The sequence below is a fragment of the Cydia pomonella genome, chromosome 6 (genome assembly GCF_033807575.1).
Source record: "Cydia pomonella isolate Wapato2018A chromosome 6, ilCydPomo1, whole genome shotgun sequence".
Lineage (NCBI taxonomy): Eukaryota > Metazoa > Arthropoda > Insecta > Lepidoptera > Tortricidae > Cydia > Cydia pomonella.
Genome location: NC_084708.1, coordinates 5,380,996 through 5,406,804, shown reverse-complemented (window position 1 = coordinate 5,406,804; position 25,809 = coordinate 5,380,996). Strand labels below are relative to the sequence as shown.

Below are 25,809 nucleotides of genomic sequence, written 5' to 3'. Positions count from 1 at the left end.
GATCCGGTAAAAATCACCGGATCCGGACCGGATCCGGTAAAATAAAGAAACGCCTAAATACAGCACCCGCTGTGCGTTTTAGATGAAGAAAAAGCGACGGAGAGAGGTATGAAGTTGAATAGAACAAAAAACGAATGAAGAAGTTTAAATTTAGTGAGATAAAAATATATTTATTACGAGTATGACGATAAATGGGAACAGGAGAGAATTTCTTCTTCTTTCATGTTGGTGGCATGATATGACGATTACATAAATACTGTAATAGAAGGAAAAATTAAAGGATGGAGATGCCATGGAAGGCATTTGTAATTTATGCTAGAGAGAAGGTTAATGTTATGTCATAATGTTGTGATAGGAGATTAAAACTAAACAAATGAACAGGATTAAATCGCCGGTACTCAACCGACTTGAGTTGAGCTCATCAATATGTGCGAATAAATATATGATAATATTGATAATCTTTAGTTTACTCCGATTATGATAAAATATAGATTCATTTCTTTTCAAATTTAAGAGAGAATATTTTGTCTTCACAATTTCATCCAATTGACTGTACTATGCAATAAAGGTTTTTCTATTCTATTCTATTCAATTTTATGCAATTTCCTTCATCTTCGTACGTACGTGCTACTCTAGGTCTAGCCAATTATTTATTTGATCCATGTAAGTAACTTTTCTTAGGAATTCCCTTTCCGCATTGGTTTTAATCCTACACTCTATTATTTTTGCACGAGATCGCCGTGTCGTGTTTCGTTCCCTATAATTTGCCCTTCTATCCCTAAAAATCATTTTTTTTAAATCATACATTCTACTACTTTCTCGCACAAAATAATGAGAGCAAGATAATATTGGAGCGCATTTAATATCATTTTGGTTAAAAGTAAAATATCTTCTTTTGTTACTAGAATGGATGTCAACGTTACAAAGAATTCAATCAAAGAACAGTTACGAAAACTTGTCCTTTCAAGGAGTTCCATTCCCCACCCCACATCCCATCATCAGGCTTTGGAAACTGATCTAATTCATAATTATAATCGAAAATTTGAGTACTTGTGAATGGTTAAATTTAATAAAAAACTGATTTCATATTTTGTTTTTAAAGTGATATTGACATTGTAACACTTTTTACTACTAAGTTCTATTTTATTGTTAAGAAGTTATTTATTAACTTCAAATTACAGATTTAGGAATACGTATTACGCAAAAAACTAGAAAAATATGTCATTTAATTAACTTTAATATCCCTATACCAATCCGGATCCGGCCGGATCATGGCCAAAATCCGGCCGGATCCGGCCGGATTAAAAATCAATCCGGTTTGCAATCCCTATTTCAGAGTTAATACCAATAATAAAATCTTCTTATTGTAGCTAAGTGCAAAACGCCTTTTTTGATGGCAATGATGCCAGTATGGGGCGTAGTCTAAATATCCTTATTGATAGATGTCAAAAAGTGACAAGTAACCTTTGCAAAAACTAGGTTTACAAAAAAAAACGTTAAAATTCATTTTCAGTGCCAGTTTTACATTATGTACATGTACAAATATATTTAAAAAAAATTTTTTTTGACGAAATTTACTTAAACTCATATACTTAAATTTTTTCTTTCTTTTGGCATTGCGTGTGGTTAATATCTTTCAAGTGCGGGGTAAAAATCTTTCGGGTTCGTCGTGTTACACTGTGTATATATTTGTTGGTACTTAGTGCAAAATGCCTTTTTGATGGCGATGTTGCCGCTATGGGGGCCTAGTCAAAATATCCTTATTGACAAGTATAGTATTAATAAAGTGCCAAGTAACACTGCAAGAACGAAAAAAGAAGTACAAATTCATTGTAAATAATTAAACTTACTTTTTGTATGTTCTGCATTAAAAAAAAAACGATAAAGGAAAATAAAAAAAATAAAAAAAACTTTTTAGTGAAATTGTCCCAAACTACCATTTTTCTTTCTTTAGGCCTCAAAAATGCGGGGTTATAATTTTCCGGTTCCTCGTAGGCTTCTTGTATGTAAATGTTCGTCAGTAGCTAAACAATGAGTGAATTCTATACGCGAACGTCGCCGGCCAATACTATACTAGCTGCAAAAATGTGAACAAAAAGTATCTAGTTACTTTAGTTTCTATTTCTAACTTCAATAGTATCTCGGAAGATTGATATTCACCAAGGAGTGATTGATAGCTCCCAGCGCACCTAACTGAGAGATCATTAAAACGATTTGTTTTACTTTCTAATTTTGTAATCCTCAATTGGTTTTTTTCAGGTAGACGCTTTCACTTATGGGATCTTAATTTATCTAGCTAAGATTCAGCACGATTATGTAACTACCATGCCTAGTCGTAATATTATTTAACCGCTCTTTAATTATGTTGCTAGTATACTGTTACTGTGCAAAATTTTGCAATTAATTTATATTTTATCCCTTTCATTAAAACAAGTTGAAATTACAGATTAATTGTTAGATGAGGCTTGCGCATTTACGTATGAACAAAGCCATAAGTATTTTAATTTCATGTCAACTGAAGAAACCTGCGGTGGGAGCTTGGTTGCATTTTTATCGCATCTCACTTTCGCACTTACATACTTGTTAGAACGTGACAGGCATGTTGACAGGAGATAAAAATGCGACAGTGCTGAATAAATCCGAACCAATCTGCACGAACTCCACTAAGGCAGCTTTGGGATAGAGCAGTTTTATACGTTGATATTAAAAAAGCTTCCAAGTTCAAACCTGTCTCACGTACAGAGGATTCCATGCCAGTAGTCCTTACAATTTTGTATTACTACTAATTACCTGACTGCCAAAGGGAGGAGAGGTTAATGTTTTTCGAGTGTATGTATGTATGTATGTCTGTTTCTTTGTGGCCTCCTGTAGCCTAAATGGCTTGATGAATTTTGATGTATGAGGTATCGTTAGATTCGTCTTGATCACGGGAGTGTCACATTTTTTTTCTTTAGGATCCCCCTCCCTCGTCTTTGTTAGGATCGTCAGGTATAAACTGCAAGGAACCACCATAAATCTGGTCGTCGTCGTAGAACTTTCAAATGGTACTTACATAATAATCTACAAAATTTTCGTTAAATAAAAACAACTAAAAAGTTATAAATAAAAAATATATATAAAAAAAAAAACAGAAAACCCGACTGCACACTTAAAAGAGGAAAACAAGCCCCACAAGAATATTGTGGGGCTTATGGTAAGTATCGCAGGCGGGGACCAACTTGACCGCCACCAACGAAAATACCTACTTTTTAAGTAACATTCTGCTAAATGGTGAACTTAACAACCAACAACCAAAATGACTATAAGTAACCCTCTGTTGGTGCCCGCCTGCGATACTGACCATAAGCCCCACAATATTCTTGTGGGGCTTGTTTTCCTCTTTTAAGTGTGCAGTCGGGTTTTTTTTTTTTTTTTTATAATAATTTATTATTTATTCTTGAATCCTGCCCATAGTGCTCACTGCTCGTGCTAAAACAATAGCCGCCACAATAGAAATACACAGTCTGAATGTTTCAACTGTTTTCCTATTACGGTTGATGGGATACAGCCCGCTGACAGACAGATGGACAGCGGCTTAGTAATGTGCTGATTCCATCGGTTACCCTTCTGGTATGAAACTACAAATTATGCCTGTGTGGAATTTAATAACGTTGAACGACGCATCGGTGATAGTTTTATTGCAAAATTATTATGTATTGTTATACCATGTCGTTCTTATTGACATTGACAATTAAGATGAAGATATATGTTTCTCACTATTATGATAATAATGGTTTCACTTCGAATGTGATTTTTATATAGACAACTGCGTAGTTTTTACAATTTACTCGAGCCCGTCATTTATGATAGCACGTGTTTGTACTAGAATACTGGTTTACTGCGTAGTTTTGTGTAGATTATTTGATTATTGACTTATTGGTACACTTCTGATCACTGTTCTACGATATATGCATTAATTTGATGTTGACTCTTTTTTTTACAGTACATATGGTGCTACTTTCTCGAACTAGTGCGGGAATAAGCACTTTCTGTGTCTATATCGAAAATCTAAAGAACCATATGGCGTGTATCATATACGTACCTACATATGGCGTGTATATCTACATACCTGCGAATAGGTAATTCGCAACTCATGTACTGTACATCTTTGTACGATACACGTCCGAATAGGTAATTCGCGATTCGCGACTCGTGTCGATTTAAAACACTCCCTTCGGTTGTGTTTTAATTTATCACACTCGTTGCGAATTCCCTACTTTTCGCACTTGTATCGTAAATAACTATTTATATGAATGTGTTATACTGCCGTTATTCAAACATACATCCTGTGTCATAGGTACTATTAGTCGTAACAATACGCCTAAGTTAATTAATTGAGTCTTGTCAAAACGTTTTTCTATTGTCTATGACCTCATTATAAAATAGGGAGGTCTCTAGGTCATTAACGGTTTAAAATGTTTTGTTCAGTAGTCTAATGGCAGTCTAATTATACAATCTGTTGAATCCTTTCTTATGCAAATATAGAACTGTATCAATTCACACAAAGCCTTTCCTGTGAAATGCGTACAATCAAAATCAAACCGGGCGCTCAAAATATTAGTCGACCTTGTTGAGGTCGTCCCTATCTATTCGTACTGGTAATAAAGCTTCTCAATGAATTTAACAGATTAAAAAGCACAATTGGATCAGTGCCAGTCCACATCGGTATAAACATTGCAAATTTAGAGAAATGTCGTTACGTAAGACAACCGATTTTTCTGTTTTAACGTATAGTTTCAATGAAGGCGTTAATAGACGTATTAATAACGTGCCGTTTGCTTTACCTTTATAATATTTTCCGGTTTTAAATAGGACTTGTCAATGTCATATTCATAAATCATGAACTCCTTCAATATCTTAATTTCAATTTTCATAATTAATATAGTTGTTACTGTTAGTAGATAATATTCTTGTCATATGTATATATTGTAGATCTGTACGGTTTTCTGAAGCACTTCCGCTATAAATGGATTTAATTTAAATAAATAAATCCTGTAAGTGACCATAACTTTTCCTCACTAACAGGTCAATGTACCTCTAATGCTCACTTTAGTTGCGCTTTTAGTGCTCTGCCCTTGCAATCTCACCAATAAAGTTCTGGAATATTACCAGATACATTTCATTCCATTTCTGGAAACATATACAATTTCTCCCCGTGCCCGCGCCTACGGGAATAATCTCGTGATTCACAGCGCGACTCATGCCATATCTACTCGTATCTGCGATACCAATAGCGTTGGAATGGCCTTGTTTTTTGTTTAATCCACTTGTGTAATCTTGAATATGCGAATACATTTTACTCCAAAAGATTATTTTTAAGTGCCTAAGATTTTTTATCGGAAAACACATCAGGGAAGAACTTCTGCGAGTAAAAGTTGTATGATAGATAAAACTTCGCAACAGTCTTCTTCTTCGCAACACCAGTTTCTTGTTTTGGACTTATAATTTCCAAGAACTTATCTAACTTAGAACGAATAAAAACTAAATCTACAACAACCTTTGTCAACCAGCCGTGGCAGCATGGTTCCATTTTTATCATTTGTCACTATGCCCGTCACTTTCGTGCTTACATACGTGTTAGAACGTGACAGAAATGGTGACAAATGATAAAGAGTCGACCATCATAGCCCTACTGGTCAACTACATTTTTGCATCTCCCGAGATATTTCATTACTCCCTCGCAAAATATATTAGTGCTGAGATAAAAGTATATCAGTACATAGGATACAGTCTTTTTACGTTATTTGTTATGATCTGTGTATTAATAGCCAGCCATGACGTAGTGTGGGCTCGGTTCCGACGGTGCCCCAATGTACGAACGTAACAACCGTCTTGCGTGCGCCAACGCAAGTCAAGGCTTCGACTTTAGGGATTGGCGGAAGTGCATTCTTTAGCTGCAGCGCACGCTAGAGCCCAATGAGAATTGTATTCAAAATTCAAATCAAACATGCATAATGTGAATGACTAGTCGTTTGTAATTCCACACCACCATCTTGTGTATACTTTGTTCATCATATTGGAATTGTTCGGCGAAATAAAACTTGTTAGATACACAGCTGGAATGTGCGTGTCTTGACTTCGATCGAATCACAAAAAAGCTAAAAACCACGTTCTGACAGGCATTTCTGCTTATCGGCATCTAAGAATTCGCGGGCCTATGCCTGTCATTTACATGCAAACAGAAAACGCCCGGGAACGCTTTTTCTCATGCGGACAGAGTTGGGCGTAATCAATTACTTTTGGAATTAAATTACACATTACATTACAGTAATCATGATTCCTTAGTGATCGATTCCTTTGGTAATCTAAATTACTGTATTCAATCCCGCCGATTACTTGCGTAATTGATTCCTTCGGAATTGAATATATCTAACTACAAGTGTAATCGTGATTCCTCGGTAATCAATTACTCGAGTAATCTGATTACGTAATATTATCCAGACTAAATTACAATTACTTAATGTCAAAATAATTTCCTTCGTTTTTATCCCAGAAGACAAATACATTTTATGTGTGAAACTCTATAATTACTGTAAAATAATGATTATTTTGAAATCCAAGATGGCGGCCGTGCACTACGTGATAAAAATCGTCATGGATATCGTTTTATAGGTTTTCAGGAGTGCACATTTCGAAAATGATGACCATTTTGTAATCCAAGATGGCGCCCATGCAGTATCTCATAAAAGTCGACATGGAAGTCGTTTTGTAGGTTTTAGGGAGTGGAGATTTCGAAAAATTATACCCATTTTGGAATCCAAGATGGCGGCCATGCAGTATGCCATAAAAATCGTCATGGATGTCGTTTTATAGGTTTTAGGGAATACAGATTTCGAAAATGATGGCCATTTTGGATTTCAAATGGGCATAATTTTTGAAATCTGCACACCGGATACAAATAAGATGCATCTATATAGTAAATCGAAATATACTTTACGTCTGTAGTCAGAAATATAGCTTTATGTATAACAAAATATATTTTGAAGTAATCTGAAAGGAATCAAGTAATCCATTCCTGTAATAACGAATCTACACTGGTTCCCAATTACTAGTAATTTTAATATTCCAACACATGATTCCTGATTCCTCAAATGTAATTGTACTTAGTAATCAGCTAGTCAGATTACAAAGTAATCTGGGAACCGGTAATCAGATTCCAAAAGTAATTTCGAGTAATCATGAAATCAGGAATCAATTACGAAATGCCCATCTCTGCATGCGGAGCCGTGTTGTCGCAATAATTATTATTTATGCGTACTCATTGGCGGTGGAGACAGGTGGCGTCTTGTCCTGCAAGCAGTACATTGACTCCGCGACCTTGGTACCCACTTGTATCTTGTATCAATGGCCGTAGACACTGCATGGGCCTTTAACTTTTTCTTTTAAGGCCAACAACTTGTTTTTCTGACGATTCTACGCATGCAGAGCTGCAAGTTATGCGAATGTTTTCCATAAAGAGCAATGTCTTGGTTATTTACGCTTCGCCTGTCCTTGAAATTTGTTGTTTCATTTATTTAGATTACTAGTTATTGGCAGATCCTTCGCGCGGCCAACTGTCTTTGAAGTTTATGCTTCCTTGATTTTTTATCATAATTTATACCTGTTACAATGTTCTGCTACTGTTTTTTTTAGAATAGAGAAAAGTGTCAAAAAAATGATGGACAGAAATGAAGTAAGCCAAAGCGCGTAATAGAACCGCCGACCGTTTTAAAAGTAACAAAAGCCGTGTCAGCCCGCTGCCCCATTTGGCCGGTCACTCCGTGACGTCACCGGCGTCTGCTCACCGTCTGCGGCCGCTTCCCGGAACGGTTGGCCGCAGCCTTCTCCACAACGCTATCAATGAATGTGGTTATTTATGTTTTCCTACGAACTGATACTAATTCAATTATAGTCTGTTCAATATTCAATATCAAATTATGCTAAGGCACATAATTTTATATTAATATTGAACAGACTATACTTGAATTACACAGTATTTTTTGGGTTATCGGCTACCGTAGCATTCTCTTTATTAAAACAGAACGCTTGCACAGACAGAAGTATAATGGTGTACCATTTTTGGTTATGTATCATTAACGCTTAACGCCTATTAGAAGCGTCAATATTGTTAAAAAGTTGGTTTAATGTTTTGCTTATAGTATCTAAAAAACATACATATACCTATTTTGTACATTCTCATCTCAAGTCTTCAATTAATGGCAATATTTTAAATTATTACCTCCAAGCAGACAGAGAATTGAGACGATTCTCTCAATACAATGATGTCATCAAAAATGAGTCATCACTCATCAGCTATTGTCTAAGTTTTTAGGCACTTACACTCTGTACCGATTTCACTTTTACATGTTATTGAACTTTGGTCTGGTTTAGTTAACTGACGTGGGCGTAGAAATGAATGAGATTAGAGTAGAACTAGAGTCCTGCTACCTACTCTACTGGCCTTGTGTCCCCCATAAATGTATGATCTCGCTCAAACAGAAGTAAAGTGAGTGAAAGAGATATCCCTGTTTAAATAAAGTAACTTGACCACGAGATCCGTAACTATAAAGCATAATCTAAAAACAAATTTTGGTAGGTAATAGTTTGACTATTTTCTCCTTGCTGAGCCATTTTCCGATCCAAAGATAATTAAATAAATCTTATGACTCATACTGTCACTCATCGGGGATCCTGAGCCAGATAAAATGTCTATCACACAAATTTGCGTTCGCCGAGAAATTCATTTAATGTATAATGAATTTTGAAAATGTTAGTGGTCATACAAAATGTTTACTTCTTTAGATTCCATGCAATTTCTTCTGCTTCTAAGCACTTTGCACATATCGTTTGCGATTTCGAAACCGCGCTTAGTATTCGGCGATTGTCCGCCAGCCAGGAAGCCGTGTACCGTTTACCTGGCATTATTGTACTGTTTGTATTGTTGGCCGCCACGCTTTGCATTAAAATTGGCCATATTTAGCCGTAAACGGCACAAAAGCACACTTTCTAGCCGTAATTAGGACAAAGCACTCGTCAGTTTATTCAAATATCCGTACATTTGCAATTAAGAGAAGGATTGACAAGATAAATCATGGTAACTTTCTATCTATCTACTGGTGTCAGACAGAGGATTTTTTATCATTTCGTTAGCACAATTAACGCAACAATCGTAGGCCTACGAAACGACTAAATCTATTCAGGATCGTGCCGAAACAAGGCCGAAAGCTGAATAGATTTATGACGTAACACCGTTAGAAATCAATGTACAAAGATGTCGCATTGCAGACCTGTGCACTAGAGAAAGTTTCCCAAATAGCCCCGTAAAATAAAGCGATAGATCAAGTTAAACTTGAGATTGACTAGGAATTGGGAAAAAATATATAAAGCGTTTATAAAAAAACTTTCTCTCGTTTTGAACGTAAAAATGTAATACCGGGTACTAAAGCTGTGGCGATTAATTTTTCGATAGCGAGTGTTGTTTTTTTCGATAGGGTTACCAGGTACCAATGTCTAAAATTGCTGCTTACTGCTTATTCCTCGATTTTCAAACGAAATTGGTACCTGTCTCTTCAGAGGTCTTTTCGAATCATTTAAATCGATTTGTACACATTTGCGAAAACAATTTTTTATGTTAAATTAAATTAGATACCAATTTCAAGGCATATTACATGTATAATTACAATAAAAGTTGTAAAACTATCTGTCGTGTTTCGTTGCTATAGATCGTGTCATTCACGACGACGCGTGCCTTGACTCGTAATGTCATGTCATTAAAGGTTAGATTTGATAAATCTGCGCGTCATCGCGGATGACATGAACTATATCATTTAACCATCAGAAACTGAGTCATGGACTATTGTCTACTAATTTACTGGCATTTCCTTATTCCGGTCGCAATGGTAACAAATTACTAAAATTCTCGCTTGAAAATCCTGGCCTAACAGGAAATATCCGGACGCCTGCCAACTGGTAACCCTAATTACATTGAACGACGCTGTCGTCCATAATTCCGAATGAATAGTTTAGTACAGTATTAATTTGCGCAGAGATCGGATCTCTCGGCCGCGGGCGGTGGCTGTTGTCTTCAATTAACCCAGTTGTAGTATGCCTTTGTGTACTGTCTGCAGGCTGTCTGCTTTCTTTCGTGTATTATGTGCGGAGCGCGCCTGTGTCCTTCGTTCGATGGCCGATTTGATCATTAAATATTTTTGCTTGCTATTTTTGCTGCTACTGTGCAGGGCCTCTCCTCTTTCAGCAACTCATTCTGGGTTATTTTATGCTACCGCTACTATACTGGCGATTTTTACGGTCACTCGCATTTATTTTATCTGATTATAACGATTGGGTTATTCTTAACACATCACTTTTTTTACTGCGAATTACGAACAAAATCTTTTTGTATTGTATTTATTTATTTGCAGCCTAATAAAAGAAACTAATGGCCCCATTCGAACTTAACGATACGCAGACATTTGCTGAATATACGATATGGATTCATATGTCAGTGCCAAAAGTGACGTTGCTTCAAACAAAAACGTTACTTTTAACACTGACATATCCAATCCATATTGTATCTTCAGCAAATGTTTGACGTATCTTAAAGTTCGAATCAGGCCGTAAGTTGCCCAATAAAACAATATGGCAACCAATATGGAAGATAATGCAGGTTACTTTTAGAAAACACTTATTTTGTTTGGTATCAGTTCATTAGTGAAATCTGCATAATATTTTTATTAGTGAAACCGAAACTAACTAGATATCGCCATGGTACAGAAATTTTAATAAATTTACAATTTCCTAAGTCCCCACAACTACCTAAAAAAAATTACGATTTATAATTCGTTATTTCGTCGTGTGACTCCCTTAACGCTCCGTTTAAATTTGAAAAAGATCGATTGAAAGTTATTTGACGGCTAATTAATAATAAAATGGGTAAAATAGATTATCACTCAAATGGCACGCAACATGAAATGAAAGCAAAGTAGACATGGACCAGACATCTCAGACCAAGCGAACGTCACACGCTGTTATGAACTACAGATATTAGATTACCTTTTTTGCAATATTGGATTTGATGGAAATAAATGATAACAACCGGCTTCGTTTTCGTACGTGCGTTATCAACAAGCTGATATTATACGCCACCTTTTTGTTTGAATGGCGTAAAATATCGTTAAATTGCGGCTGTTCGTGAATGACGTAGAACTATTTCTATGAATTTTTACGCAAAACGAACACATTTGGTATATCGTCTTGACATAATGTGAGACACAAGTGACCCAGTTGGCACGGGAGTACTTTTTAAAAGTATAACTCTTCCTGAATTTCTGACTTTCTACCTGTCTAGTCTCCATTATACTACATCTAATAAATGTTCAGGAATTTGGAGCAATATTTTCAGCTTTTCTTTTTGCATTGATGTTAAGAAAAAGTATACAGCTTAAAACAAATAATTATAGTAGGCATTAGCTGCTCTCTTTTGTGTTTTAAGAATATTTTAATTTAATTCGTCCAGATATTTCTTTATTTAATATAATTAGCTTACCATTACATAACCTTGTTGTAGACTCCATGTTTGCCCATCGAGAAGATTATTATGGTACATTTGATGTAAGAAACTTTTCATGATCATTCGAACTTAAAAGTGGGTTTTCTTGGCAGATACAGTAGTTTAAGTATCTTGTACAATAAAAATATGATCACGATTTGCTACGAAAGTTCGTTCGTCCAAAAAGCAGTACATAGAAACAACGACTAGTACGAGTATCATGATCATGACAGTTTGGCGCCGATGGGACGCACCGGTCCTTAAATATCAATTACTCAACTTGTGCCTATAATATCCGAGTCTAATAATAAATCCTCTGATGACAAGCTTATGCGTACGCGGTAATCTACGGCTTCTATATACTAAATAAATTGGCACATGATATGCTCGCAACTCATCCATATGGCATAACTAAGAGTGCTATTCGTGTTTTAATATCAACTACCTATATATTTAATTCGGTCTATGGACAGGCTTGTTTCGGTTATATGTGTAAAATCATTTATTGGCAAGGGTTCTACAGCGACTAAACTAAACTAATAACTAGCTTAAACTTAGCAGTTATTTTAATTTACAATATTAATGTTAGCTTGAATTACATAATACAATGACCTGTGATCAATAACAGTATGTGATAACCACTCTGAAGTTTAAGTTTTAACATACCAAGGTTTCAATATACATACGTATGCAAAAGCGGCTATAGTTATTAATAATTATAATACCTACTAGTTGATGAAGGGTAGATTTAGTTTTTTCTGCCAACAAACTGTACTGCAGTTTGGCAGATTAGTAGTTTAAGGCTTTTTGTAGTCTTTTGATTCAAATAAATTAAAAAAAAAATTGAACATTTCAACTATGATACTTCAAAAACTATTTTGACGTAGGGTTTATTTATCAGAACGAGATATTCCGTGATTTTGCACACGTATCTGATAAACGGTGTAAAGTATTGAATGAGATTTTCAGATTACTACAAGATACAATGATAAAAACGGAGTTACAAAGCCGATTAATTTTATTTTATTAAAATTATAGAAAATGTTTGAAAAAATGAGATAGAGAAACAGACCCTACTAAAAACAATGTGTATATTATGTTACAACTAAAGGTGATCAAACACGGCAAAATTCTCGAGGCTCATATTTTATTTTTAAAATTGTCCCAAACTTGTGTGTTCTAAAAACGTTTTTCCTTCTTAATACATGGAAATCATACCAAAAAAGAGGTATTGCCTTACATCAAATGAGGTAGTTCTGTTTTTAGGGTTCCGTAGCCAAATGCCAAAAAACGGAACCCTATAGATTCTTCATGTCCGTCTGTCTGTCCGTTTATGTCAAAGACACTTTTTTCCGAAACTATAAGAACTATACTGTTCAAACTTGGTAAGTAGATGTATTCTATAACCCGCATTAAGATTTTCACACAAAAATAGAAAAAAAAAAACAATATATTTTGGGGGTTCCCATACTTAGAACGGAAATCCGAAAATATTTTTTTTTCATCAAACCCATACGTGTGGGGTATCTATGGATAGGTCTTCAAAAATGATATTGAGGTTTCTAATATCATTTCTTTCTTAACTGAATAGTTTGCGCGAGAGACACTTCCAAAGTGGTAAAATGTGTTGTGTGTCCCTGTAACTTCTAAAATAACAGAATGATAAAACTAAAAAAAAATATATGATATACATTACCATGCAAAATTGGTTTGAACGAGATCTAGTAAGTAGTTTTTTTTAAAACGTCATAAATGGTACGGAACCCTTCATGGGCGAGTCCGACTCGCACTTGGCCGCTTTTGTATATATATTGGTAGTGATGAAATAGTAATGACAAATCCAAGTTTTCCACCTCGAAAGCCCTCCGGTTCTTTGTGTTTATAATATACAGTACAGCGGGGAAATTGTTATAATTCGTATCTCTTGTATATCTTTTATGAATCAAGCTGGTCCTCTGAATCCACAGCACTCTTTTTGCGGCCAGTATGTGTGGTCAGCATTTCTTCGTCAACCTGACAAGGCCGGTCAATATCGTCATTTGATGGTGGATTATCAATGAATGGTTTTTCAATGTCGGCACACATCTCCGGTCCTGTATGTTCTCGCAGGATTGACCATTGCTGTAGTTGCAAACAGCTGAGCATTTGAGTCCTGCTTTCCTGCAACCACAACTGCTGGTACAACCTTTTTTGCAGTTACAGTTAGTTCAAAATTTTGCAAACCTTTGAAAAGCCGTATCTTAAAAACTATTTGGCTTACTAAGATTAAATTATAGTCAATTAATAGCAAATATCATGATCTTAAAAGTTTGCGTAGTGACTTTTGCCGTAACTCCGGTTCTTAGTGGAAAAAAATTACAAAACCTGAATAAAATCATGAAATATAATGGATTTTCATGTACTTTACAATGATCCCAAGGGCTTTCGAGGTCGAAAACTTGGATTTGTTATTACCATTTCATCATTGTCAACATATTAAAAAAACTGAACTACCTCATTTGATGTTAGGTAAAATGTACCAATTCCATGGGCTATCTCTCAACTTACCTGATTTAAAAAAGTGCCTTTGTTATTAGTAGCCAACAATTGTTTGCAATTTTTGCTTTAATAATTTTAGTTACTAGGTGAGTAAATTATATACGACAGCCAGTTCAGCTGTCCTCGACGACGTTGTGTATCGCTCGAAAGCATCGCATCGAAAGAAAAGTTCATATCAATTAATGAGCAATAATCATCCGTTATCCGAATAATCCGTAATGTGCAAATAATATCAAAACCTATCACTTGGCTGTCGTAGAATTTAATACGTCCACTTGCGTGCGGCCATGTGAAAAAAGTTGGCAATGGTACACGCTCTTTTTATCCTATGGCGCTCACTGTGTCAGTGGCGTCTGAGAATGGCGCCTGCGCACCGGCGTGTTACGAAACTGTCTCAATGCCCGCCGCCGATGACTAGGGACTACGGCCGTTTGTTTCTCATTTTAATTAATCACTTCTCATGACAAGACCGGCCTTAAATGAGCTGAGGAAATTAATTAATTGCAATAATACAAAAATACATTCCTTCAGTGTTATGTGCTTCCTGATGATTTTGTCGTTTTTACAGTAGATCATTTTGGAGGTTTAAAATAATCTTAAATTTCGTCTCGAAGAACATTATCTAGTCTTGTTTTGTACATGAAACGTCAGCTGCTGCTTTTAATTAAACTTATCTCTTTGCACACATTAATGTTGAGTTTCTCCGAAAATTAAATTCAAATATTAATAAGTACTAATAAATAATAAATAAATAAATATTATAGGACATTATTACACAAATTGACTAAGTCCCACAGTAAGCTCAATAAGGCTTGTGTTGAGGGTACTTAGACAACGATATATATAATATATAAATATTTATAAATACTTAAATACATAGAAAACACCCATGACTCAGGAACAAATATCCATGCTCATCACACGAATAAATGCCCTTACCAGGATTTGAACCCGGGACCATCAGCTTCGTAGGCAGGGTCACTACCCACTAGGCCAAACCAGTCGTCAAATTTCCGATATTTCAAACTTATATTTCCAATATTTCTATTTAACATTTATATTATACCTACTTGGCCATGACATCCATTCTTATTTAATTAATTTTTGTGTGCGATTTGTCTAAGCTGATACAACTGTTCATATATTTTTTTAGTAAATAAAATATTTGACCATGATGATTACAACCAGACAGTTTGACGGGTCTAAAACACTCAAAGCTTTTTATGCCAAAATTAGACTTCGGTTGGAGCAAAAAGCTGTGGAAACTTAGCAAAAGACGACTCCAAATTATAACAGGGGTGTTTACAGGCCATTACGTGGTCAAAGGAGACGGCCAAGATGGAACACTCTGAAAACACCGATTGTCGAATGTGTGGCGAAGAGGAAGAGTCTTAAGAAACCTAATATGTGAAGGATTTTGGAGCATGTCATCTGGAACCAAAAGAATTCAAAGCTCATGACAAATGGATATGGCCGAAAAAGCTCTTCAGAAAGTAAATGGCTAATCCTAAGGGCCCTCGAAATGTATATTATTACTACCAGAACTACCCACCTCAAACTATTCGGAGAAATTCCAAAACAGAAATCACCTATCAACAAAGTTTATAGTATGCAATAATTCAATAAACCTGAAGTTCCTTAATATTGACAGATATGATTTATTTGCGCCTAAACTTGTTAGATTTATTCATATTTCGTTGAACAAGTGATCTATCGACAACTCAAGGATAACATGAGTAAATCAATGATCCTTCCAATTCCAACCTAACCTTTTTATTAGTCAAATTATTTACATATTTGAATCCTTAGTTTTGCATAATTCTCCTTTGAACAAGCTTCGTTTCTATATTAATGGGTTCAAACTCGTTTGCAATTGCTACTAAATAATAAAATAAAAAGCATATATGTCTTAGCATGCAAATCTTCAGCGAAAATAAACAATTGCGACTACAACGGTGTCTAAATCTACATCACAGTCGTCAAGTCGCATGATTAAACAAATGTTCGAGAACACCGCGCTGTCTGTCTGTCGAAGTGGTTTTCTGTGTAGTAAAGCGGTTTTATGCGAAACTTGTGCAAAATATTTACAATAGTCGTCTCCTCAAGACGGAAACTGCTGACGGCAAACTTGTCTATGTTCACTTCTTCCTTCTTATCTTTAAGCATAGATGCAACGCACTGGTGCTCACGTGGAATTCTACGAATTTATATAACTCTATAAATCTACTGTTTTATGAAGACGATAAAAATCTTGGCATGCCTGTCATTGATGATGTCTGTAAAAACAAACTTGTGCCTAAAATATAACCACGCAAAAAGCTTATACATATGACACGCTTACGCGAATTTCTAACTGCAGTTTAGTGTAAACTATGAGCTAACGAAATGTGTAATGATTTTCTCATAAAAAACGTGGGTTATTTGATGTTTTGTGGTTCTTTTCAAATCTAGAGAAGACTACAACAACAACAACGTTGTTCATGAAACTAAAAAGATATTTTTGTTTGTAGATTTTAACGGACATCTGTTTCGTTTTTAGGGTTCCGTACCCAAAGGGTCAAACGGGACCCTATTACTGAGACTTCGCTGTCCGTCCGTCCGTCTGTCACCAGGCTGTATCTCATGAACCGTGATAGCTAGACAGTTGAAATTTTCACAGATGATGTATTTCTGTTGCCGCTATAACAACAAATACTAAAAACAGAATAAAATAAATATTTAAGGGGGGCTCCCATACAACAAACATAATTTTTCTGCCGTTTTTATAAATAATGGTACGGAACCCTTTGTGCGCGAGTCCGACTCGCACTTGCCCGGTTTTTTCGTATCGTTCCAAATTTGTGCAACGTGGTTAATTTATTATCAATTGGATCACTAAATGCTTCTAATCGAGTCAGTTTCGTGTTTTGATTCTAATAGATACATTAATCAAGTATGTGCAAATGGCGTTGCCGAAACTTTAAGCCGGCGTCGGTTCTCGCGTGACAATGTGAACCGGTCGCACGTTGCAGTTGCTTCCTGCATTTAAACTTATGTTTTCGCTGCTTTTGCAATCGGTAATCGATTTACTGATAAATCCTTTTGATTGCGAATGCCGTTCTATTGCAATACTTTTTTTGTAAATCTTCCGTAAACGATAAATTATCCTTTCGCTTACAGCTTGAGAGAAACGTGGCTGCTTAATTTTTTTACGTGTCATATTTTAGACTACCTCTTCTAGGAGTAAATGGGAAAGATTATCATGATTTGATATGATCTTAATAGATAAACTTACGGATAATTTGTGTAACCTTACAACTATTAACCTCGGCACGCCGGGCGACCCAGTTATTTGCCGATTATGATGGACGTGCATTTTTCAATTGAATCTCTACACTCAAATAGAACATCCGCTGTCTGAGTGAGATTTTGTATTTCTTCTCTTCATCACCAAAGCCTGAAACTATATAATAGAATACAAATTTATCACCATCACTTACTTTTAGCAACATTATTTAAACATAAAATTGCACTATTACTGGTAGCTAAATTATTTAATTTCGCTAAAGTATTTGGCAACTACGAGTATGTAGATTTTCTTTTCTCACGCACACACAAAATGTGTTTTAAGCTATAGTATGGCGTGGCGACGGATTTACTAATTATAAGACCGCTTGGAAGGTCAATATAATTTCCAAGGCTGATTTTCGTTGATACTAAACCTGTTCAAGTGGTTAGTTGTTGGTTATGTGGAAATTCTTGAGACTGTTATTGTCCAGTCATTACCTTATTTGTGAATTAAGGAGGTGACCAGCATCCTTGATGTAATGATGCCACGAATTTGTGACAAGGATCAGAGGCAATGCTAAAGTAGAACACCTTAAGCGAACTCGTGCCGGTGTCATTAGGTCAAACACCATAAATAATGTCTTCCTTGTGTAACCCTGATGATTCATTTGTGCAATGAGTTCGATGCAATTCATGCTTCTTATATGGACACTGTTTAATTTCGAGTACCAAGTTTGGCTTCATGATTTATATTGATTATTTCCTCACAGATTTACGTAAGGCACAACGTCCTATACGAATTACTGACTATTGTACTTGTATTATTTTTGATTGATGTGCGTTTCCGTTAAATGCCTTTGTGACGCGTAATTAGCAGGTGTTCCGTTGTCATAACATTTAGCAATATGTGCCACCTGAGGATTCAACATGAATAATTTTTATATCTTTCGTTCGTCGAATTATGACTTTGTCGTTTTGCAAACGAACTGGAAATTAATGCTTTCTCGGCACGTCCAAAAAAACCAACTTCTGAAAATTAATGCTTTCCCGTCACGTCACGTTTATTTAGAGTTTTTGTGTTTTTTCACCGGTTACGCGAAGAAAACAAAGTGTACCTAGTATATATACACTTTCTAGTATATGCGAACTTCAGTTTACGCGGTTATAGCCCTGTTTTGATATAATTTAAAGCGGTTTACATTATCCTTAAAGAAAAATGACCATGCCTATTGCTTGTCCTCTAAATGTGGGCACAAGGCACAACCGACGACATTTGAAATATTATCCAACCTAAATATTTTCCCAGCTAAAAGCGTATTGATTGTCCGTGCCTGACTAATAGACATATTTGTTGTAATAGCCGCCTGAAGTGCCTGCCTTTCTGTCTGGCCTAGGCGCGTCATTCGAGTCATTGGGCGTTGCCGGACCTAATTCTCTTATTGCATTTTATCGTTACGAAAGATGTCTCCAATTGTTACTGATCGTAAATGAACAGAGAGAGTAAATGATAAAGACTTTCAATCTGTGTACTTTCAATGCCTCATCATTGTTTATATCTAGTACGCTTCTCACTTACCTAATGAGATCTTTGTCATAAAAGCGCAATGTTATCTACTTAGCTCTCTAAAAGCAAAATAATAGATGTTATTTTAGCTTATTTCTCTGTCCGAAGCCTGTTGAAGTGGTTAGTTTATTCCCTTATATTTGTTATTAGTTATTTTTTGTACCAGGGTTGAGTGATAAGTCTGGTAAAAATTATATTCAAGCTATTATTTTCACAAATTTAATTATGACAATTTGGAAACCTTTTTGGAAGTAAATTGTATATTTTCAGCCAGTTCGCATGCTTACTTTTTTTTGACAACTATGAAAAAACATTACTACGCGGTTTGCAAACATGGAGAAAAGTGAGTTTCCTGTTCTGATTAAACATTATTTTTTGCGAAAAAAAACTATTACGGATACAAAAAAAATTAAACAAATATTATGAGCTGATTGAGGCTTGCAATGAATAACACCATACAACTATAAGTGAACATTCTAAAGCACACGATTTTTTTAACTTTCTATGAAGATGAAGTCTTTATTTTTCATTTGTCTGTGCTTTAACTTTGTTTTTAATTAATTTGACGATCGTCTACAAACCAACTTAGAAAATAGTTACTTTATTATCTGTATCGTATTTATTGTTATCATTTGTATTTGTAGCACCTAGGTCCTAAAGCGTCTACAAATTTGTATGAAGATTCGTTTTCATTTTTCACTTGTCTGCTAAACTTTGTTCTTAATTAATTTGACGAACATCTACAAAATCGCCGTGTTGTCTAGGAACTACCTAATGGAGCGAATCACACGCGCCCCCAATTACGATTGTATCTCGAGTTTACTAAACCAAGTTAAATACTTTATTAACTGTATCGTATTTATTACTTCGTGTTTATTATTTCAAGTGTCGTCTTTTGTATTTGTAGTACGAAGCGTCTACTTTTTCTGTTTTTCGCGACATTTTTGTACGGATAAACTCTCGCTTTTAGTTCCGTGGTGTACTGACGTTTCCTCAAAAAATGCTCCTTAAATTTGTGGTGAGAATTACAAAGTAAAATATTGGAAATACATTTTGACGTAATAATTTTTACTGACAATCGTAATAATACTTATTATTTATTTATACTATCTTTATTCGTAAAAACAAAGATAGTTTAATTTTAAAGTGCACTATTCGGACATGAGGTAATATAATTTGGGGACGGTGCAGGGTGAGTTTAATATATTGGGAGAATACCGCACCTAATTGATAAGGGGAATACCTGTTTATAGCCAAAAAGTAACGTCTGCTAGATGAGAGATGTGTCACGTTTATTTAGCTGCTGTATAAATAAAATGAAGACTAAGGCCCTCAACACACGGAGCGTAAGTGTAAGCCTATTGTAATACGCGCGTGCAACAAGAGCGCTACGAGCAGAGCACGAACAACTTCAAACAAGCCCGCACACGAAACGTCGTAGCGTAATACAGGCGTAAAAAACAACTTCTGACATAATCAAACAATAAAAAATCTTCATCTGACGAGAAAATAAGATCGTCGATACATCCGCCGAAGATATCTGACGCCAGCGACGCCATGATTTCAACCCCAGAACTCTACGCGTCTCGTACTCGTAACGTTTTTACAATATGCTTACGCGTCTCTTACGCTTACGCGCCGTGTGCTGAGGGCCTAAATATATTAATTATTAACCTATTGACACTATCAGGATTGCGACACTTTCATATCGGCGGTTAAGCACCGATTTGTGAAAAGTGTAAAGGTTAATTTTAATCACATTTGCTAATTGATAACCAATGTTGCGTGGCGTACTTTTTTCTCAACTTTGTACGTATTGTAGTAACATATTTTTGATGACTAATCTGGTTTGCTCGCGGTCATGTCTTGACTTGAACGATGAAACGATCTCAAGAGTTTTTTGTCGTTACATTTCAACCGTGTAATATATTTATTTATTGAAACTTTATTGCACAAATTAAAACAAAAAAGAGTACAAATGATGGACTTAACTCCTCGAGGCATTCTCTACCAGCCAACCATTGGCATTGGGCTAAACAGAAATAATTCGTTTGATGCAGGATTGTAAAGCGTGAATATGAAAATAGACACAAGTCGAGACTACTATAATAGTATATCTTACACAAATATACATTAGCCATATAGGACCCAGGCCTCTTATCAAACTTTCTACACATGCTTATTGAAGACAAGGCTTACTTAATAGCGATTATGTTTGAAATTTACCTCCGACGTTTAAAAATGTGCAACAATTGTGAAAGTTTAATCAGTGTTATTATTGGAGACTGCCGTCTATAACGAAACTCATGACATTCCTTGTTAACGTGTTTTTAGGCCATCCTGTACTTCCCCAGCCCTTATAGAGGGACGAATTAGGCTCACACAGTAGGGTTGAAGCAAAAAAAAAATCACCCCTACTTTACGTGTAGGGGAAGTACCATAAAAAAAAAAAAAAGATTTTATTGTACGACTTTCTCGGCTTTATTGATTTATATATCCATGCCAAATTTCAGCTTTCTAGCACTAACGACTACGGAGCAAAGCCTCGGACAGACAGACAGACAGACAGACGGACATGGCGAAACTATAAGGGTTCCTAGTTGACTACGGAACCCTCATGAAGTACCTTAGTGCTATAAAAATAATGACCATTTTATCAATTACTGTTGGATCACATAGGCTAGTTTTTCTCGCGGTAATGCAAGCGCCAGAGTTCTAAGTAGAAGCTTCTAATATACATATAAGTAGTTTGTGCCTTGCCTGGGCTATGTATGATTTCATTTATTTACACAAGTTTTTTGTTGTTAGTGAAAATTTTGTCGAGGCGACAGTTGAACGCAAAATCACTTGCCTTAGTTGCGATTATTCTTAGTCATTTACATTTCAAAATGTAGGAGTAATTAATCCTTAATAAATCCTGGCAGTTGTGACGAAACGTATGTCTTTTTAAGCCCGCATTGTGTAGTATAACATTTCTAGTACTATTTTCAATAAAAATTCCACGATATCATAATTCCTCCGCTTAAACAAAATCTATTAAAAATACCTGTGGATCCCCCAGTGTGTTGAACGCTTAATTAGCAAAGTCAAGTTCTTGAACCTGCACCGCATTCCAGGGTTTTTCACCCTACCGACACGCACTTGGCAAATTATAAGGGGTATCGAACCACGAGCTAGCAAGGCTAGGCGGCTTACGGCTTAGTTAGAAGCTTTATAGGTACACTATCCATAACCTGTAAAGATGAGGATTTATGAACATAAATAGGCGAGTTGAAAATATTTCCAATGCGATTCATTTTATATTATGTGTCTACAGAGAAATTCTATTTAGAGAAATATGGTTTCTGACTACAGATGCGCAATTTGCGGAAAGTTACCAAACAGTTGGAAAAATTCATGGAGTTTTCAGAAAAAATTCACAGGAAATATATAATACTCTGACATTGGGGACCTTTTACATCTCCAGATTTAATGTGTTTTTAACCATAGAGACTATACATCTCTATTGTATTGTAGTAATTATTTATTTTAAGATTATTATAATGTAATGTTTGCCTTGCCCCACTAATCGTCGGACGCAAATATTATAAGGAGAAATTAAGCATAATTTGAAAATTATAAGTCTTAGCTATATACCTCCATAGACAAAATTTTAGAGAATTTTATGGGAAATATACTTCTCCTAGACATTTTCATTGTAGCTTTCAGTTTTCAGTAATTGATAAAAACTAAAATTTTAAAAGGGGGGGGGGGGAATAACTTCTCGGCGTGTTTCTACTTCTATTTTTATTCTTATAAACCTAAAAGCTATATGCATGCCAAGTTATGTGCTTTCTACCGGATGGGACCGACAGTCAAGTGCAAAAATATGTATCGAAAGAATCGTCTCATAAATATGGTACTACACTCTTATTACACTGGAATAAGATGCTATGGGACATATTTTTGAGTAAGATGTGTACACCCATATTTTTACACTTGACTAGACCATAGTAGAGGCTTAGGAGCCGCACTAAAAGGAAACATAATTTTTTACCTAAATGGAAAATTTCGATCCCCATACAAAAATATGAGAAAATTTTAGTTTTTTTTTTGGAAACTTTCCGACGGTGTTTCTGTTGTTTATCTTATAGTTTTGTTACATACATATTTTATCACACGTCTTAAAAATCTATAATCAGCTATGGACATTTGATCTATCAAATTTTAGGTGGAATCTATCAGTATGAGTGGATAACCCATTGGGATTTTTTTTACAAATATAAACACAATGTCAAGTATGTTATTGCGCATTATTTTAAATGAAATTAAGTACCAACTTGTGTTCGAATGACTTATTTCAAAGGTACACCTACACAAACACACCTGAATAAAAAAAATAATAATTTATCCTATATACGTCCCACTGCTGGGCACAGGCCTCCTCTCATGCGCGAGAGGGCTCGGGCTATAGTCCCCACGCTAGCCCAATGCGGATTGGGGACTTCACATACACCTTTGAATTTCTTCGCAGATGCATGCAGGTTTCCTCACGATGTTTTCCTTCACCGAAAAGCAAGTGGTAAATATCAAATGATATTTCGTACATAAGTTCCGAAAAACTCATTGGTACGAGCCAGGATTTGAACCCACGACCTCCGGATTGAAAGTCGGACGTCATATCCACTCGGCCACCACCGCTTACATACACACCTGAATAACATTATTTTTATTTTCCCCTTGTAAGTAATAGCCACCCTTCTAACATTGCCGGGTACCTAGTTTGACCCCTATTTGTATTCAATCACCTGCACCTGACCTTTCAAATGTATGTCAAATATCCTTTTTTTTGTATTGGGTTTTAAGGGTAGATTCGGTCTGCGCGTTCCTTTTTAGTATTAACAAAATATTAAAGAGTAATTATGTTTACAATAAGTCAAAGTATTATACTTTGTATCCCCTGCACTGCAGTCCACCCCTATTTTCGCAAAGCCCTATAAAGAGTTTTTGGAGTCTTCAACCTCACTTTTATCTACCTTACGTCAAAAAGAAAACAAAATGTATATAATATGAAATATATGATGCTCTGTAGCGTACGTCATTGGTAGAACAAGGGTTAAGCCGCTCTAATGAATGCACTAACTGGCCAACTTTCTGTTACAGGTACTGCAGTTTGCGACGCACACCGTGAGTCATTAGCTGATAAAAGTGACGCGTCGAGACGAATCCCTAACGACGCGGCAGAAACATTTACTAGAACCCACATCACAATGTTTCACTGACGTCACCAATCGTAGTTCATCGTAATCAAAACAAGTTACTTTCACTAACTCGCATCTTAACCAATTGCGGCTTTCAAAACTCAACCTCACACCCATATAAATAAGGTTGAAATTAAAAGCAAACGCTAAAGATGCATATTCGTTTGCGACAGTCACCGCCTAGGGAATTTTATGGTTTAATTTACATCTCGGTGTGCGATAGGAAATTGCCGATCTCTCGATAAAGTCTCGACACGTCATTTTATTCCACCTTGTCGAATTTTTCGCTTATCCGACGTCAAGTTAGCAAGATCGCACCGAATTAAACATGGAAATCTAGTATCAGTATAAAATCTTGCTTTTTTGACGGACCTATTTACTACCCTTTATCATAACCAACTAGAGGAAATCGTTTTTAGCAGGTTTCTTATGAAGTGTTTTGTAGCATAGGTGTCTAGGCTTAGTTTTTAGAAGTTAGACATCAAAGGAAAGACAAATGTTTGTATGAAAGCCAGAGTTTGCATAAATATATCTAAAATGTCTTCCTTTGATGCAATTGTAGTGCTTTCATGAGATCTCTGCTAAAATTATGTTTTAGTGTTTTTACTTTTTAGCCTTCGTCTTCTTACTAACACGTTCAGCGTTTTTACTTTTAGACTTGCATTCACCCATTCATTGGGTGAGTGGTTATTGCCGATAGAAGCAGCATTGTTGGCGGGGTTTGAAGATTTTCATGTTTTGACGGCAATGAGGCTAACAGTTCCTCACTCCATTTTACTGGACCTCGTGATTTGTATTAAACTTACTTATAACATTTTTTTTACTACTATAGTATACTTCACACAGCTTGGGCACGGTGACAGCTGTTAAATCTATACAATTTATAACCTAAAAACGAAAATATGTATTGAGATGCCAGCTGTCACCGTACCCAAGCTATTTGAAAAATACGACAGTAAAGATTACTGATGTGCCGATGGAAACTTATTTCCAAAATTACGAAATTTTCCATAAGCGTCGGAAAATTCTCACGTTTTTGTATGACGAAACGAAACGTAAAATGGAAATTACTTAATTTTCTGAAAAAAAAAAATCAAAACATTTCTAAGAAAATTTCTGAATTTTGGTAACTTTCCGCAAGTTGCACATCTAGTAAAGATTTACCCCCATAATCATAAATGTCTACTAAAGTTGACAAGCCGCTAATAATCGTTTGTCCCTTTCCGACGTATTGGTATGATGGAAAGGGACAAACGATTATTAGCGGCTTGTCAACTTTAGTAGACGTTTATGAATAAGGGGGTAAGTAAGTACTCGACATAATACCCTGTTTTCCTTAGTCATAGATGAAGTAGTAACAGTTCCAAAATAACAGGTATTTCAGTAGGTAGAGGAAGTACTTGTTGGTAAAGGCCGAAAATGGATTTTTATGCAGGGTGAATCAGCTGATTACATCCAACTGCAAAAAAATTTGCGTCATCAGCGCACTCAAAATTCGTTTTATGTATGGACGAAGAAAACTTAAGGGTTTAAACTATGGGATTATCCCTAACCTATGAACCTAACCAATATATCTTTGTAATACATACATAATATCTTAGTTCGTTTTCTATCATTTTACAGCTCGTACTTGT

The 25,809-nt window shown here is 35.6% G+C and overlaps 1 protein-coding gene across 7 annotated transcripts in view; it reads left to right on the top strand.

Moving 5' to 3' along the window:
- The window catches only part of LOC133518783 (protein bunched, class 2/F/G isoform-like), a 187,394-nt gene that overhangs the window by 37,713 nt on the left and 123,872 nt on the right, over positions 1 to 25,809 (top strand). Inside the window, exon 2 of one of the 7 annotated variants that reach the window (XM_061852484.1) lies at positions 24,078 to 24,101. The exons of the other annotated variants lie outside the window; for them this stretch is intronic. Within the exon in view, the coding sequence (XP_061708468.1) occupies positions 24,078 to 24,101 (24 nt within the window). The remainder of the gene's footprint in view (positions 1 to 24,077; positions 24,102 to 25,809) is intronic. 7 annotated transcript variants of the gene reach the window in all.